The following is a 16580-nucleotide window of genomic DNA, read 5'->3' as shown; positions in this document are numbered from 1 at the left end:
CACTTTAGTTATTCCATTTTAAAATGAAACTTGGAATCAGAGAACGGAATAAACATGTTTAGACTGAGGTTTCCTATGACAGATTTATATGCAGCAAGTTCATTAAACTTTATATTTAAAGAATAAATTCACTGTTTTTTTTCCATTAGGTTCATTACTGATCAGATCCAATATCTTAACCAGTCTCGATAAAAAAAGCAAACTAGAAATTTGTGGTTATCCTCCATGTAATGCAAAAATACGACATTCAATCGCAGGTGGCTTACAGGTACAGTACGCACACTGAAAGTCTGTAAGGATTTTTCACGAGAATAAAATATTTTAGTACAACCGTAGCCCGCAGCTAATTTACTTATACAATTGACAAGACCTTTCCTTAATATAGAAAAGGTTCTTTAAAAAAAAAAAAAAAATGTAATAAACGCGTAAGTATATATAGACTATAGTAACGATCACCCTGGCCACTGGGCCAAAACAAAAACAGAATCACTTACAAAATGGATCGATGGATTCTTTTAGTTTGCAACAAAACAAGCGTACGAGACATGAAACTAACCTTGGTTTCCTCACAGTTGTTTTCGCTTTGGTCGTCTTTACTGCCAATGAAAATTCTCCACTGTCTTGTGTGCGAATCACAGCAGCCTGTTAAGAAGTTGACTTCACGAGAAACTCAGCGGATTGACAATTTCCCCTGGCATGGTTAGCGCGCGCGCGCGCGAACGACTTGAGAGGACGCCACTTAGCGGGCGAGTGCGCGCATCGACGTGAACGAAGACTACCAAAGCAGGTGAATGTGGCGGAAAAGGCGACGCAAGGTCTGTATTTGTACCGAATCACTAGTAAAATTGTACAGTACTTGGGTTTTGGTATTTTTTTTTACGGTTACTAAGTATTATGAAAGCTAAAGTTTTTTAAATACATTTGCGGAATTGTTCGGCGAAGGAAAACTTTTAAATGGGTGTAACCTCAGGGTATTCCTCGGAGTTGAATATCCATTACGAGGTAGGTTTGTAAGCGTACCCACTTTAAAAGATGACTAAATGTCACAGTTTATATTCGGTTTCTAACTGCATCACGCGTATAAGATGTGCTGCTTACGCTACTTCTAAGCATACTGGTGACTATTTTATGAATCCTATGTATTCGGATATGGTCAACGTCCAACTAAAAGTGCGTAAAGATGTACAGTATGTGTAAATAAGCGACGTGTCAAAATGTTGTTACGTATACTCCATTCAATAGCAGCAGTATTAATTTTGTTAGGTGAACACACACATACTTCTATAACTATGTATACCGGAAGTGAGGCGAAGTACACCATAACGAAGCTTCTATTAGGCAGTAAACAAGCATTAATCAGAACGCCAATTGTGTATAGTCAGTGTGACAGATGGCGGCTACCTGGCTGCGTGCATTGCTAATAGTCTCTCAAGTGGGAGAGTTTCTCGGCAACAAACTTCCGAAACGACTCTGATTGAAAGTTAAAATAAATGACTAAATGAAAAGTAATATTCTCGTGGTGTATGCCTAAACAAATGGGCGTAGAAGTATGGAAGCAATCAGTGCTCAAATTCCCAGGATATCAGAAGGCACACTCACCAGGTCATGCATGTCCGGTTGGAAGATGTCAGTAAACCTGCTAGCAGGTCTACAGACTGCGGGAAAAAAATTGAGCCTCATGGGAGGTAGGATAGCACAAAAAAGTGATAACATATACAAACTAACCCTAGGGCACTCCATTCCGAAATGGAAACATTGAGGTGTTATAAATCTTAAATAAGGGATATTGTATGTATTCTTCAAACGTTTGTTGAGGGCACAGCTAAAGTAAATAAGTTAATAAATAACAAATTAGATAATGAAATCCAATCCGTCTCAAGCATTTATTTTTATTGCACGTCTCTTAACCTTAAAACAGAAACTGATTAGTAAATTTCAAACTGAGCTTGTGAGAAGTCGCTTCAGCCTGTTTGTTCATTTGGTAGACCGTGATCTCCTATTTTACGCTTTTTATACCTCAAAAGGATGCGATGTATGCCAAAATGAAATAAATAAATGGCAAGAAAACAAATACATAAAAATAATTCGTATATGAGTTATTAGGTTTTGAAAAAATGATTAAGTAAACGGCATCTGATTATTATGGAATCCGGAGTCTTCCTGGGCAAGTACGATAGTGCACTCGTTTTACACTTGTAAAAATAAACGTGCTTCTTCAGAGCAATGCCATAGGGGGACCATCCACAGTTGTATTTATTTAGATCATAAACAGGCACCATACAGTAGAAAAAAAATAGTTGGTAAGAAATTTGTGAAATACCAATAATTCGTCGTTTTAAAAGTTCCTTTGTTGCATCCAGTAACACAGGGGTTCGTAGAATGCGGAGGTTAGCATACCTGTATGCCGCTTGGCTGTCAATCGCCCGTCCTGCCCTGCCTATCTTCAGAGTAAAGTGCTGGCTGCTCCAGTACAGTTAGCATGCATTTTGTGTTGATCCTGTTTCATTGCTTATAATTCACATATGCATGCTAATCAACATTTAGAGCAATGATCTATGTGTGTGCCGATCAGCAAGAATTCACGTTGCTATAATAATAACTCATGTGGAGTCATAGGGAAATTTTTGATTCTGCGCATTACATCATACGCTGTAAGGGCATTCAGTGTTTGGTGCAAAATCTGGGAAATGGCTGGTTGTGACAACACAAATTGTTGCTGCATTTTCCCAGTGTAATGTTACAAACAATTTTAATTTCGGGTGACAGAGCATGGTTTCTTCATGTAGACAGATCAATCACATAACATGCAAGATTTGTTTGGAATATTATTCAATTTCTGTGCAAATCAATATCTTTTTTTAAGGTCATTATTGTGCAGCGTTTCTGAAACATTCAGATATTCCCGGGATGCGAGTGTCTATCGCTGCCTGAATTGCATTTTCTGGGAGCTTCTTGCCAGTTTACAGGTGGTGGTTTATACTATAATTACAATATATAATTACATACGTCGCCCCCCACCTCCAAATATTTTACAAGCTCTACCTAAATGAATTAGGATCTGCGAAATAATCATGAAATAAATGTTTATATATGCACAACGTGCCTGGTGTCGGGGTATGTGATCATCTATTAAACATTGGTTCCGACTTGTACTTGCTTAATTTCTCTGTGAATACCTAATTTCCTGAGTTAAGTACGCTGGCCAAATGAGAGTGTATGCAAGTCCTTGATCGTTTGGCAAGCATGTGACCTGAGGCTGCCCTTTAATTGGTTGCTTTCAGATTTTTCCAGGAACAGGGCTCTCTGTGCTTCAGACACACCAGCATTTATTGGCAGAGAATTTGCATTTTTTTAAATGTAATGAGATTAGGCAATCATTAACACACTGCAGTATTACAGGTCCACAGTTTACACCCGTTTACAACTACAGATGAGCGAGCTTGACTTTAGGGAGATGGCGACTTCACATGGAACTTCAGAAATCAAAGAAAATGTCCTTATCTCTTTAATGAAATACCCCTTACCAAATCGTTCACTTGAATTAATAAATAAGATAAAGGAGCTTGGGCCGGAAAAAAAAGAAATTTAAGACATGTCAGGTAATTGAAAGGAAATACACTGGGCATCTCACTCCTAGGCGGTTTCGTTTTCCCGACTTTCGTTTTCGTTTTAGCGGCTAAACGAGGAAGGTTTCGACTCCACCTCTCACTTCCGGGCTGCACAAACAAACAAACAGACAGACAGACGGACAGACTTTTCCACGCGTAGATGTTTATATATAAGACTAGACATTAAGGCCGTTACAATACCGGGCGCTAGAACAGTAGTGCATAAACATTAGTAGGAACAGTCTATATTAAATGGCAAGGGACCTTGTATGTGGCTGTAATATGCGTCACTATATTGTGTGCCTTTAATTTTCTCTCTCAGCAATACTGGGTTGTATTTCCGTAAAAATGCCTGTAATTTTCTCTGACAGTAATACAGTGGAACCTCGGTTCACGACCATAATTCGTTCCAAAACTCTGGCCGAAACCCGATTTGGTCGTGAACCGAAGTAATTTCCCCCACAAGATTGTATGTAAATACAATTAATCCATTCCAGACCGTACGAATTGTATGTAAATATATATTTTTTTAAGTTTTTAAGCACAATTATAGTTAATTATACCATAGAATGCAACTAATATGTAAAAACATTGAATAACACTGAGAAAACCTTGAACAACAGAGAAAACTAACACTGCAAGAGTTCACGCTATAGCGCTACGAACCGCTCGCTAAAAGCACTTTTTTTTTAATGAGTTTTAAGCAAAGGGAAAAAAAAATGAACATTTGAAAAATCCATAATTTAATAAACAACCAAGAAAAGTAACAATGCATGCGTGCCTGTGTGTGTGTGTGTGTGTCTCACTCTGCACAGGGAATACACAGGGAAAGAGTGAACGCATGCGGCCCCGCGCGCATGCGCACTTCACCAGAAGACACACGGACGCACACAGCCAGGGGTTTTATTAAAGAGGATACCCTGCTGATTAACTGGATGTGGTATAAGTAATGTGTTTTTTCTTTCCTTTGTTTGTTGTTTCATAGTGTTTATACTGAAGCATTGTGGACAATATGGAAGGTATTAGAGCCACGGAGAATAAAAAAAAAAACACTGGCATAGTGAAGAGAAAAAAAGTGTATGTCGAGATTAAAGTCGACATGTTGACTGTGTTCTCGTAGTTTATGTTGTCATTAATGTAGAACGTCTTAAACTTCATCTCAAAATCAATGTTTGATTTACTAGATTTTCTCAAACTCCGTCATAAGTAATGTAGCACAAGATAAATACTTAATATAATGTTCATGATGAAATGCAATAAACCATTTATTAAACACGTGGGGCACTGTGGCGTGGAGGTTATGCTGCTGCATCGCAACAAGGGGGTCTCGGGTGTTCCCTGCCTTGAATTTGCATGTTTTTCTGGTGGGTTTATACTCGGCGTGCTTCAGTTTCCGTCAAAGTCATGTAGGATGTTGGATTTTGTTATGCTGCCTTGACCCTAATGTATGTGTTGCTCGTATTCACCCCGCGATCAGCTAGCGCCCCGTTCAGGAATTGTTCCTGCCTTGCGCACGATGCTTGCTGGGAATGGGCGCAACCCAGAATTGATGGCTTATTTAAACATGCATAACGAAGATTTTTCAAAGTTCCGAACACTCCGTGCCCCAAGTTTACTTTCAAAAAGACGTTTATCGCCTGGTGATTGGTTATGTGGAGAAAGAAAAAGGAAGGATGTGAACTTGGGTTTGGTACGTCAGATAGAGACAGCACACTTTTAATAAGGAAAGCCCTTTCAGAAGAACATCCACTGGATTCTGTGTTCGTGTCTCCAAACACCAGCTCACGAACCCAACATTTACACAATACTGTAGTTCAGCTAAACCAATGCGATACCCATTCAGACGTCCAGCTTTTTGGAGCCTCGTCACTCCTGCCATAAAGGTTCTGTACACTGAACGCCACGCCACCGGGCAGCCCGTCCTCCATATTTAATACCTGCTTTAATGCATTTAATCAGGAAAATAATAATCAAGTATTTATCTTGGCTTTGTAAATGTCCAGAGAGCAGGAATATCATAAAGTGAATGTATTCTGTTTGGCGATCTCTGCCTGCGCCTTCTCAATGCAAGATGAAGTCATTCCAAGAAGCACGTAGGGATTATAACAACTGGGTCGGGGAACACTGAACACAAAACATTTAATGTGCTACATTAGTTATGGAGGGGTTTGAGAAAATCGATTAAACATTGATTTTAAAATGAAGTTTACGACACATCAAATTTAAACTAGATCGAGACAAAACAAGGGTTTAAAGTGGAAATTTCGACTTTAATCTCGACATAAACTGCGAGAATAAAGTCGCCATGTTGATTTTATTCTCGCCATACACTTTTTTTTTTCTTCACTTTGTCCGTGTTTTTTTTTTTCTTCTCCGTGGTCCCAATACGCTTCCGTCGGACAATGATGGAGTTATGAGACCTAAAATATCTTTCTGAAAAAATGGAAGCGGCATGAAAGTAACCACCGTCATTTAGATCGGTGTTTTTTAAACCAGTGGTCCGCTGTAAGAGCTACCCGGGTGTGCCGTGGAAATAATAGCGTAGCACACTTGGGGCTGAGCCTGAGAGGGACAAGCTCCACAGATGGTCGAGACTTGTCTGAGGAGGAGGACAGGACTACCTGGTGAAGCTGGCATAAAAGCAGCTCCGTGATCGCCACGTTGGCAGGCACAGCACTTTGAGCATTTCAGACACGTCCCCAGGCTGCTAGAGTCCATCTGCCTGGGTGTGTGATTACCAGCAAGCCTCACGGTACTGGTGGATATAGTGGGCACGCGAGTTGCCTCAGAGGCAGGCAAAGGGACCAAGCAGCTGGGAGATGCCAGCAAAGTGGTCACTAAGTGCCATGTCAGTGAACGCTGATCTTGGAGCTGCTTTCTTATTAGCTTTCTTTGGGCAGTCGAGCACGTGTAGCAGCTATAATGTCTTTGTGGTGAATTGGGGTGTTTTTTTGGCTACAAACAAAGAAAAAAGGTTAGGAGACACTGATCTAGACAATAGCATTTCACTAAATTGTTTTTGCAGACTTAGTGAAATGACTCAGATTAATCAGAAAGTAACTGAGCAATTTTCAGGCCTGAAGGAAAGGAGGGGAACGTTTATGTTCAAGAAAATATAGCAGTGACGTGCGGTGAGGTTCATGGCTGGCAGGGCTCTTTCAGAGTCAAATTTACAAACATATGAACCCAAAAGAGTAGCTTATTGACTATTCAATTGTCAGCCTGCACATTGACTACTGGTTATGTTTCATATCTCATCAGCATTCTTTACACACACATAGTTAAGGTACACATTTGGCTAAGAAAGAACGCTACATTTATAGTGAGAATGGAGAGCCAGCGGAGAGAGCGCATTTGCTCGGCACCCTCCACGTGTTCTAAATTTGCAGTTACGATTCCACAATTCAAACTCATTCAATTCAAATGAAAGTACTGAGCGGTGTACAAAAAAAAAAAAAACGGATTTCAATTTTGATCTTAATTTAAATATTTTAATTTGCCTCGCAGTTAGGAGACCCGGGTTCGCTTCCCGGGTCCTCCCTGCGTGGAGTTTGCATGTTCTCCCGTGTGCGTGGGTTTCCTCCGGGCGCTCCGGTTTCCTCCCACAATCCAAAGATATGCAGGTTAGGTGGATTGGCGATTCTAAATTGGCCCGAGTGTGTGCTTGGTGTGTGCTTGGTGTGTTTGTGTGTGTCCTGCGGTGGGTTGGCACCCTGCCCAGGATTGGTTCCTGCCTTGTGCCCTGTGTTGGATGGGATTGGCTCCAGCAGACCCACGTGACCCTGTGTTTGGATTCAGCGGGTTGGACAATGGATGGATGGATGGCTTTAATCAATTGTAACATAGACTGCTCAACAAAAGGATAACAAGAAAAACAAATTTTATTTTAAGGTCAAAATTTAGTTTTTAAACATTGGATTTTTTTTTTAGTATGATCAATTTTTTTTATAAAATTGAAAACCGTTTATGGTTTTACCTTTATTTGTAAATTAAGTCAGTGCGCCTATCCTTCTCCACGAAAATCTCCGGCACTTTATTGTAAAAGTCCGCCTTATGTTCCTTTAGTTATAAAAATCTTAAATCTTCCATTCTGCCAGTCAGTCTGAACAAAAAAATACAAATAAACGGACCGCTGCAGTGCACTTGACTTTCTGATATCGGTAACTTATTGGCGCCCAGAGCCTCTGCATAGAACAGGGGTTCTCAAAAGTCGGTCCTGGGGACCCCCTGTGGCTGCAGGTTTTTGTTCCAACCAGATTCCTAATCAGTGACATCTGATAGCACTGATCTCATTTAATTCTCTGGTATTTTTTTTTTCTTTTATTCGACATTCAGAAAAGCATAGCAGCATGATTTTTACATTTATAAGACATTTATAGATATTTCTGCTTTTGCTATAGATTTAAATACTTAACTCTCTTTTGTTGATTTCATTATACTTTGCCCTTTCTCTGTGCAGTTTTCCCCCCTTCGTTGTATCATAGTAATGACAGCTTAAAACGAGCAGAGCAGACACCCAGGCAAACAACACTGAATAATCAAAGGCTGCAGCTACTTTAGAGTCAGACCCACTAATGAGTAAATAATGGATTAATTAAACAATTAGAACACCTAGAAAAGTAGAATGAAAATACTGTTAAAAAGAAGAAAAAATACATTATTCCTATATAACTGCTTGGTACGTTTTAATTTTTTTAGCAAACTTAGTTTTCTAATTAATATATTGTCCCTTAAACACAGAACTTGGAAAATATCAGTTCACTTAATTAGCCCAGGAGTTCAATTAAAAACAGAAGCTGGTTGGAACAAAAACATTCAGCGACAGGGGGTCCCCAGCACCGACGTTGAGAACCCCTGGCATAGAAGAACGGCAGCAACAAGTGTCCTGTTGGGCTCACATGCGCCCTCTTCTGGGCGTTACGGCACTGTCCGCCTCACCTTGTGTTTTTTCACTGCGGTTTTATGTCCGATCAGCAAGACTAAATATGTCACACACATTCATTAAAGATATTAGCTAGACGGTGGACAGTCAGGGTTTATAATAAACGTGTCTGCAAACATTATACTGGCGACATACAGAGAGACGGTGACAGGCACGCGCCAATTGCAGACATCAGTCTAGTGTGTGAGGGAGTGCGCAGTGAGTGGTGAGGTGAGGCTCGTTGGTGCCGCATCTCTCGTTTCTCCCCAATATTTGAACAGGTAATGCACCAATTCAGCGAATTTTGACTATAAAAATTATCAAAATTATTGGAATCCTACAGTAAACAAATTTATAGCACAGACCAGTGAACACATTTATGCTATCGTTGTTAGTTTTTTTTTTTACTTTTCACAATGAAGAGCCTCACCTGCCTCCCCTAACTACACGTCCCTGAAATGTAGGTATCCTGAGTGTAAAGGCAGAATTAGATATAAGTTGTACTCGTCCTGTGGATTTAGTACAAGACACGTTGGAGGGCAAGTTCTGTTTTAAGATGTGGGGGTCTGTGGATCTTACAAAGTGAATTTGTGTCCAGCTGAAGGAAGCCTGGCAAACTTGACTGGGCAGACTGGCAGCAAGTATAGGATAAAATTAGGGTCAGAAAGACTGTGTGGGTGTAGTCAATGATAAACTGGGATGCAAGGCATGAGAAAATCAGAGGACTAGTGATTGTATGATGTGGATTTATGGAATACAATGGAACTGGCCAAGTACTGGGCACTCTATTAGCAGAGGCAGAATAACACTTGGGTTGGACTTCTGCTACGGATGTGTTATAGGACAGACAGAAGTGCACCTTATTGGAAGATTACGAAGGTGGGGTTGCAGGCATTATGGTGTGGGTTTTGGTAGAATGCGGACCTGGGGAAGTTGGCAGAGGATTTGGCAGTTTAAAGACGGGTGTACCTGTTCTTTTCCACAATTATAGGACAAGTTTATGGGAAGAATAAAGGGGACTGTGGATGTCACGGACTGAAGTTTTTGAGCACACTTGAAATGGGAAGGCTGGCATCAGATTTGGCTGCATGATGCCAAGGATATAATACACTTTAGCCTGGATTTGCCCCTGGACATGCTACGATGTGAATTGACACTGTGATGAGGACCACAGGATCATGTGGAATGTCTAGATAGATAGATGTGAAAGGCACTATATAAAGGATAAGTGCTGCTTCAGTTTGTCTCATCAAAAACTACACCCCCACGCACACATTTTTTTCAGCAGCTGTCACTGGCGAGTTTGGACAGCATTGAGCTTTCCTAAATCATGCTGAAGTTAGTAATTTCCTAACTTAGGACAATTCATGAAATGCTTTTAATCCAACTCCTAAGAGTAGAACCAAATTTGAATCATTCTGAGAATTTTCCATCTCTGACACGTTTGGTAAATATGGACACTGAATTTAAAAAAACAAAAAAGTCCAAAGTTCTGTGTTAGATTAGCAGCAATAATTGTTTACTAATCGAGAAAGTGCGCAGCCCATGAGGATCTGAATTTGACACCCTGGTCAGCGTTTCGGTTCAGTAGTCAACGATGCCGTCTGTCAAGTCTGGAGTCTTAAGTTCCATTTCCAGCCTTGCCTCCGTCTGTGTAGATTTCATGTCATGTTTCTCTTATGTGCCTGTGAAGTTTCTTTGGGTGCCCAGTTTTTCCTCTGATGGTACCTTCAGGTTGTCTTGTATGGGGAACTTGTATCAGTGTACACTCTGATGGACTGGTACCTGCACTGTGCCCATTGTTGCAGGAACAGTCTTTTGCTTCCCACATCCAACTCTATAATGGGAAATAATTGGAATGATTTCGCCCTTACGAAAAGTTTGCATTTGATAGGAGTTACACCTTTTTGTTGAACACCTCTTTGGGCAGGAGTGAACAGCTCCGAGGCAGAGGCATACTGCCAAAACAATTACTCACTGAGTCAATCAACTATTTAAAGTGCAAAATCACCATGCAGCATGGTCGCAAGACACTGTTCACATAAGAATCAAGGATCTTTATTGTCATTACAGCTTCCATATGCAGAAACGACATTCGGTTCTCCGGTCCCAGTAATTAAACAGTGCCCACGATAACCCCATTAAAAAAAAAAAAAAGAAAGCATCCCGGGGTAAATATCACAAGCAAACATAAAGCTCTTCATCAACAAAATGTTGCTGTCTGCATGGAAAAAATTAAGCAAGACTTGCATGAATGGTCAACCCTCCATCTCACTTTAGCTGGAAGAATTAACACTGTTAAGATGAATATCCTTCCTAAGCTTCTCTTTCTATTTCAAAGCATTCCGGTATACATCAATAGATCATTTTTTAAGAAATTAGATTCAGCCATAACCTCATTAATTTGGAATTCAAACGCACATTCAATGGGCGACCCTTCAAAGACCTAAGACAGGAGGTGGCATGGCTCTACCTAACTTTCAGTTTTATTACTGGGCAGCAGACATACAAGCTGTAAAAACCTGGACACAAACAGATGAACATACACAGGCTTGGTCTGCAATAGAAATAAATCCTGCAGTACTTCTCTATAGTCTTTGCTTTGCACCCCAATACGTACAAGTTATTGCCAATATACTGACAACCCAATTGTGCTTCACTCGCTCAGAATATGGAAATGATAGATTTCTATCTATCTATCTATCTATCTATCTATCTATCTATCTATCATATAGTGCTTTATCTATCTATCTATTATAAACTGCCTTTCATATCTATCTATCTATCTATCTATCTATCTATCTATCTATCTATCTATGTTTTTGAAGATACGTGGAGAAGCCACACTTTCACTTTATGTGAGCCCCTTTGCTTATAGAAAGCACTGTATCCTTTTCCATTTTTAAATGTGTTGCCATCCCATGACCAGGCCCGTCGCGACAAGGCAGGCAAACCAAGCAATTGCTTGAGGCCCCGAGCTGGCCTGGGGCCCCAAGACAACGACTGGTTAAGAATAAAATGCAGCGACAAACTGTGTGAGCGCCCCATTGATAGTGAATGCAGTAAAGTGCAATGACACTGTTATCGGGATCCCCCTCAAGGGGGCCCCCCTCACTGACAGCAGCCAGCCAACCACGCGATCTCTGCTGCCGGCAAAATACAAAACTTCCTCGGCAGTCATGAAGCGGAATTATGCTTCAGGAAGCCAAAAAAGAAAGAAGAGAAAGGAAGAGGAGGATAAGAAAAAACAAGACAGTGGTAAGTGATAAATGACACACATACAATAGCTCTACTTGTCGTGTACAAATGGTGCAATTTTGCAGCAGGTAGGCTAGCAGAAATATGTTTATGTATCATACATAAATGACATGACATTGCTATAGCTTTGTAATAGGTTTTGATGAAAGTCGCATAGCATGCTATACTAACTATTCCACTGTGATAATCTATTTAGGAAAACCACACAATAAATTCTGTGCATCAAACATTAGCTTGGGATGTTTTTAAGCATTGGTAGTCGACTCACAGCACTACTAATAATTAGTAAACATTTAATTATAATTTCATTGTTTGTTAACAGTAAAAAGTTTATTTATATAGCACATTTCATACACAATGGCAATTCAAAGTGCTTTACATAGAAGAAATTAAAATAATAAAAAGAAATAAGAATAATTGGCCTCTGGTGAGAGGAGCTTTGCAGCTTTGAAGCTGATAAAAAATTACATGAGGTCCACGGTGGGCCAAGAAAGGCTCACAGGCCTGGCACTTCTGTCAATTGAGCGGGATGTTCGCCAGTCTTTGGACACGGAGGACATTGTGATTGCCTTTGCAGAAAACAAGGCTCGCAAACAGCAGTTTTAGATAATTTGCACATGTTTGAGAGAACTGAAAATGTTAATGTGAGTATGTATGTGTGTGTGTGTTTTAAGTATGTTGGATTTAGTTATTGTGCACTTTTTTAATGTATATTTGATTTTATGGTACTGTGGTGTTTTTTGCAAATGTTCAATTGTTGAAAATGTTCAAATTTTATGCACTTTATATGCAACAGCAGTATTTGCACTCTAAACATTTTTTTATTTATGCACAGTATATGCAACAGCAGTATTTGCACTGTAAACCTTTTTTATTTATATAAAGTGTGAGTGAATTTAAACTGTATGGCTATGCTGTGGTTCCTTTGCGTGTGTGCGTGGGGGGGCCTCCATGTCCATTTTGCTTGGGGCCCCCAAATTCCTTCAAACGGCCCTGCCCATGACTACTTGCTGGATCCACCACTTTGGCAAAGTTATCTCTGAATCACACCACACATATAAGTGTCTCGATTCTTACAGCCTTTTCAAGACATGGGTGTCCAAAATTGCATAATTAAGACTTTGATATTTATGGTAGCTGCTAGGACTTTCTGAGTAGAGTGAGGTGGGAATCTACACTGCATACAGACATCAAGCCTAAGAATCAGTCATTTCTTTTTCTTTTTCAGATGATACACAGATATGCTTTCCTATGAAACTGATCAAAACAAATTTTCTTACACCTTTATTAAAAAGTCTGGAAGATATTAAAACATGGATGTCACTTAATTGTCTTAGTCTAAATGACAAAAAACAGAGATCATGTGTTTTGAACCTTCTGATCTTACTTGTGCTACAGTAAACCTTCTGTAAACCCTTTGCAAAGCATCTTGGTGTGATTTTTTTTAAAAATGCCCTCAAATTTGATAAACAGATTAACTCAGTTGTTAAAGCCTGTTTGTATTGGCAAAGGTCAAGTCCTTTCTTTCTGCACATGATTTTGAAACACTAATTCATGCGTTTGTCTCTTCTCAACTTGACTACTGCAACTCGTTATACATTAAAGTTAATCAGTCATCCCTTGCTGCGTCCTGTTCATTACTGGACTGAGTTTAAAATTGTTTTTAAGTCCCTGAATGGTTTAGCCCCATTTTTTTTTCATTGACCTCTTACACCCAGACTCTTCTTCACGATCACGGCGGTCCTCTGACCAGAAGTTATTGGTTGTGCCAAGTTCTAGACTTAAGCTTAGCGGAGAGTGTGCTTTTGCATTGGCTTCTCCTAAGCTTTGGAATAGTTTACCTTTTTATATTCAGTCAGCACCAACTTTGATCACTTTAAAATCCCACCTTAAAATCCTTATTTTTTTCTTAACTCTTTAAAACTTGTAGATTGGTATTTATTTTTTGTGTATTTATTTATTTTATACTAGCTATGTAAACCCATGCTGTAAAAAGCCCATGCTCCTAGAAACTATTGAAAGAGTCAGAAAGAAAACTGAAATGCAGAGTTGGCGGTTTCATTTTGCGAATGTGCCCACTCTCCTTGCCTATCAGCGGCTAGGGTGATTTTCTGTCTTCTCCTGAGGTTTCGTTTTCCCGATGTGCTTGCCTTGCTTGTCTATCAGTGGCTAAGCGAGTTTCTCTCTCCTCTGAGGTTTCGCTTTGACGACATGCTCGCCTTGCTTGTGTATCAGCGGCTAAGCGAGTTTCTCTCTCCTCTGAGGTTTCGTTTTCCCGATGTGCTCGCTCTCCTTGTCTATCAGTGGCTATGCGAATTTCTCTCTCCTCGGAGGTTTCATTTAACTGATGTGCTCGCCTCTGTTGTCTATCAGTGGCTAAGCGAGTTTCTCTCTTTTCTCAGCGATTTCACTTTGGAGACGGAGTCGCTTTCTTTGAACTTCATGCTGTAGCCTCTGTGACGGGCCCGGCCGGGACGCCCCTTCAACACTGGATCCGGGGGAGCGGCTATGGGATGCACTCTACGTCCCCTGGAACACGTGGTGGCAGCCCTACTGGGTTACATCACTGCCACAGGTGTGGGACTTTAGGACTCAGACCTGTTTGGCTCCGTGGCCACCACCCGGAGGATCTGCACGGCTTAACGAACCTCTGTGGGCTGGAATGCAGCCACACCCGGAAGTGCAGCCTAATTAGGCCAGTTACCACCTGGAGCACTTCCGGGAGGGCTACAAAAAGAGCCTGCAGCCACTACTCAAGGGCCAGAATCGGGAGGAAGAGGACAAGGTTGCCAGGGCGGAGTGGTGATTTAAGAAGAGAGTGCTTTTTATGTGTTTGGTGCTTTAAGTGCTTGTGGGACTGTGTATTGCCTGTGGGCTTCACGGGGAAGACGTGCCCCACAGGTGAAGAAAATAAAAGTCTTGTGCCATTTTACATGTGCCTCTGGAGTGAGTCTGTGCCGGGTCGGGCACTAGATAGCGCTAACTTTATACCTCATACTTCTTTCTTCTTCTGACTCCATAACTTGGGGCTGCCTTGCCAGCTCTTTGAGCTTCATGCTGTAGCCTCGCACTTCCAGGCCAGACAGACAGACACATATATAACATATAAGCTGTTTATTATATAGTGTGTGTTTATACTGTATATACTGTTTGTATGTATGTATTATGGAAGCCGTACAGCACTTTGGTCAACTTCTGCTGTTTCTAAATGTGCTCTATAAATTAACATATCAGTTTGCATTACAGGTCAAATGATACTTTGGACCCTTTGATAACAAATCTGATGTCATATGTAGTCGCACACAGAAGCTGTAAATGACTCCGGTTATTTTGCTGTTTACTTTTTTTCTATCTTATTGGTTGCAGAAGTGAAAAAGATCATATATATTCTGAACTGACTTGGCGAGAAACAAGAAGAACAGAAATGGCAGAAGGCTGTTCCGGCTCCACATTGACAACATGCAGTATCTGTCAGAGGTTAAGCCAAGAGCTAGTTAAGCTTTCATGCCACCACGCACTTTGTATAAATTGTGCCGAGTGTATCAAAGATGAGCGTGCAGAAGTGGAGCCTTGCTGTGTCATCTGCAGAAATGAGTCTCCGTCAAGTGACCATCTTTCTTTGTGTGACTTGGTGAATTCAGAGACTAGCCAGATAGTTCAGTGCAATTTTTGTTTAGAGAGTCCTCTGCCGGCAGAGAAGACCTGTCTGACCTGCATGGCCTCCTTCTGCCAAACCCACCTTCGACCACATCTAATGGAAGCCTTCCGCAGTCACCAGCTCATACCTCCCTGTGCAGACGTAAGAGACTGCTGCTGTCCAGAGCATGACAAACCATGTGAGATGTTCTGTAAAGAGTGCAAAGCATGCATCTGCAGTGTGTGTCCTATCCTGGGAAAACATCAAGATCACTACGTCAGCTTCATCCAGGAAGAATCAAAAGAGAAAAAGGTACGGTTTTTCTTATGTCATAGAGCCATTAAGATAATAGTTTTTAGATAGAGCTATGCACACCTGACACCTGTGTAAGAGTTCAGATTTTATAGAATACTAGCTGTGTAAGCCTGTGCTCCTAGAAACTATTAAAATTATCAGAAAAAATTGAAATGCAGAGTCGGCAGTTTTGTTTTGTGGACGTACTTGCCCCCCCTTGTCTATCAGCGGCTAAGCGAGTTTCTCTCTCGTTTGTCTTTCCATAGTGGTTTCACTTTAGCGATGGAGTCGCTTTCTTTCAGCTTCATGCTATAGTCTCGTACTTCTTTCTTTTTCCCACTCGTTAACTTGGGGCTGCCTTGCCAACTCTTTGAGCTTCACACTGAGGCCTCGCACTTCCAGGATGGATGGACATACAGACATGCACAGACATTTATTTATAGGACTAGTGTTGTAAGCCCATGCTGGAAAAAGCACGGGGACCTAGAAACTAATGAAATTGTCAGAAAAAAAACTGATCTTTAGAGATGTCAGGTAATTGAAAAGAACCACTCTGGGCTTCTCTCTCTCCTAGGAGGTTTTGTTTTGCCGGCGTGCTCACATTGCTTCTGTATTGGCGGCAGGAGGAAAAGTAAAAGGGATGCTGTTTTGCCGATGTTAGCGGCTAAGCGACTTTGTCTTTCTTCTGAGGTTTCGTTTTGCTGACGTGCTGGCCTCGCTTGTGTTATTAGCAGCTAAGCAAGTTTTCTGTTTCCCCAGAGTCAGAGCCCTTCTCCTGATTTCGCCTGTCACTTCCAGGCCGGACAGACAGACACACACACTTTCACACGTAGACGTTTATATATACAGTGGGTACGGAAAG

The 16580-nt window shown here is 40.9% G+C and overlaps 1 protein-coding gene across 1 annotated transcript in view; it reads left to right on the top strand.

Moving 5' to 3' along the window:
- Positions 1 to 705: 705 nt before the first annotated feature.
- LOC120532361 (tripartite motif-containing protein 14-like) overlaps positions 706 to 16580 on the top strand; it is a 54484-nt gene continuing 38609 nt past the window's right edge. The window contains exons 1-2 of the mRNA XM_039758284.1: positions 706 to 815; positions 15154 to 15736. Of these exons, the coding sequence (XP_039614218.1) occupies positions 15212 to 15736 (525 nt within the window). The 5' untranslated portion in view covers positions 706 to 815; positions 15154 to 15211. The remainder of the gene's footprint in view (positions 816 to 15153; positions 15737 to 16580) is intronic.

The sequence above is a fragment of the Polypterus senegalus genome, chromosome 7 (genome assembly GCF_016835505.1).
Source record: "Polypterus senegalus isolate Bchr_013 chromosome 7, ASM1683550v1, whole genome shotgun sequence".
In the NCBI taxonomy this organism is placed as follows: Eukaryota; Metazoa; Chordata; class Cladistia; order Polypteriformes; family Polypteridae; genus Polypterus; species Polypterus senegalus.
This window is presented reverse-complemented; position numbering and strand designations above follow the sequence as displayed.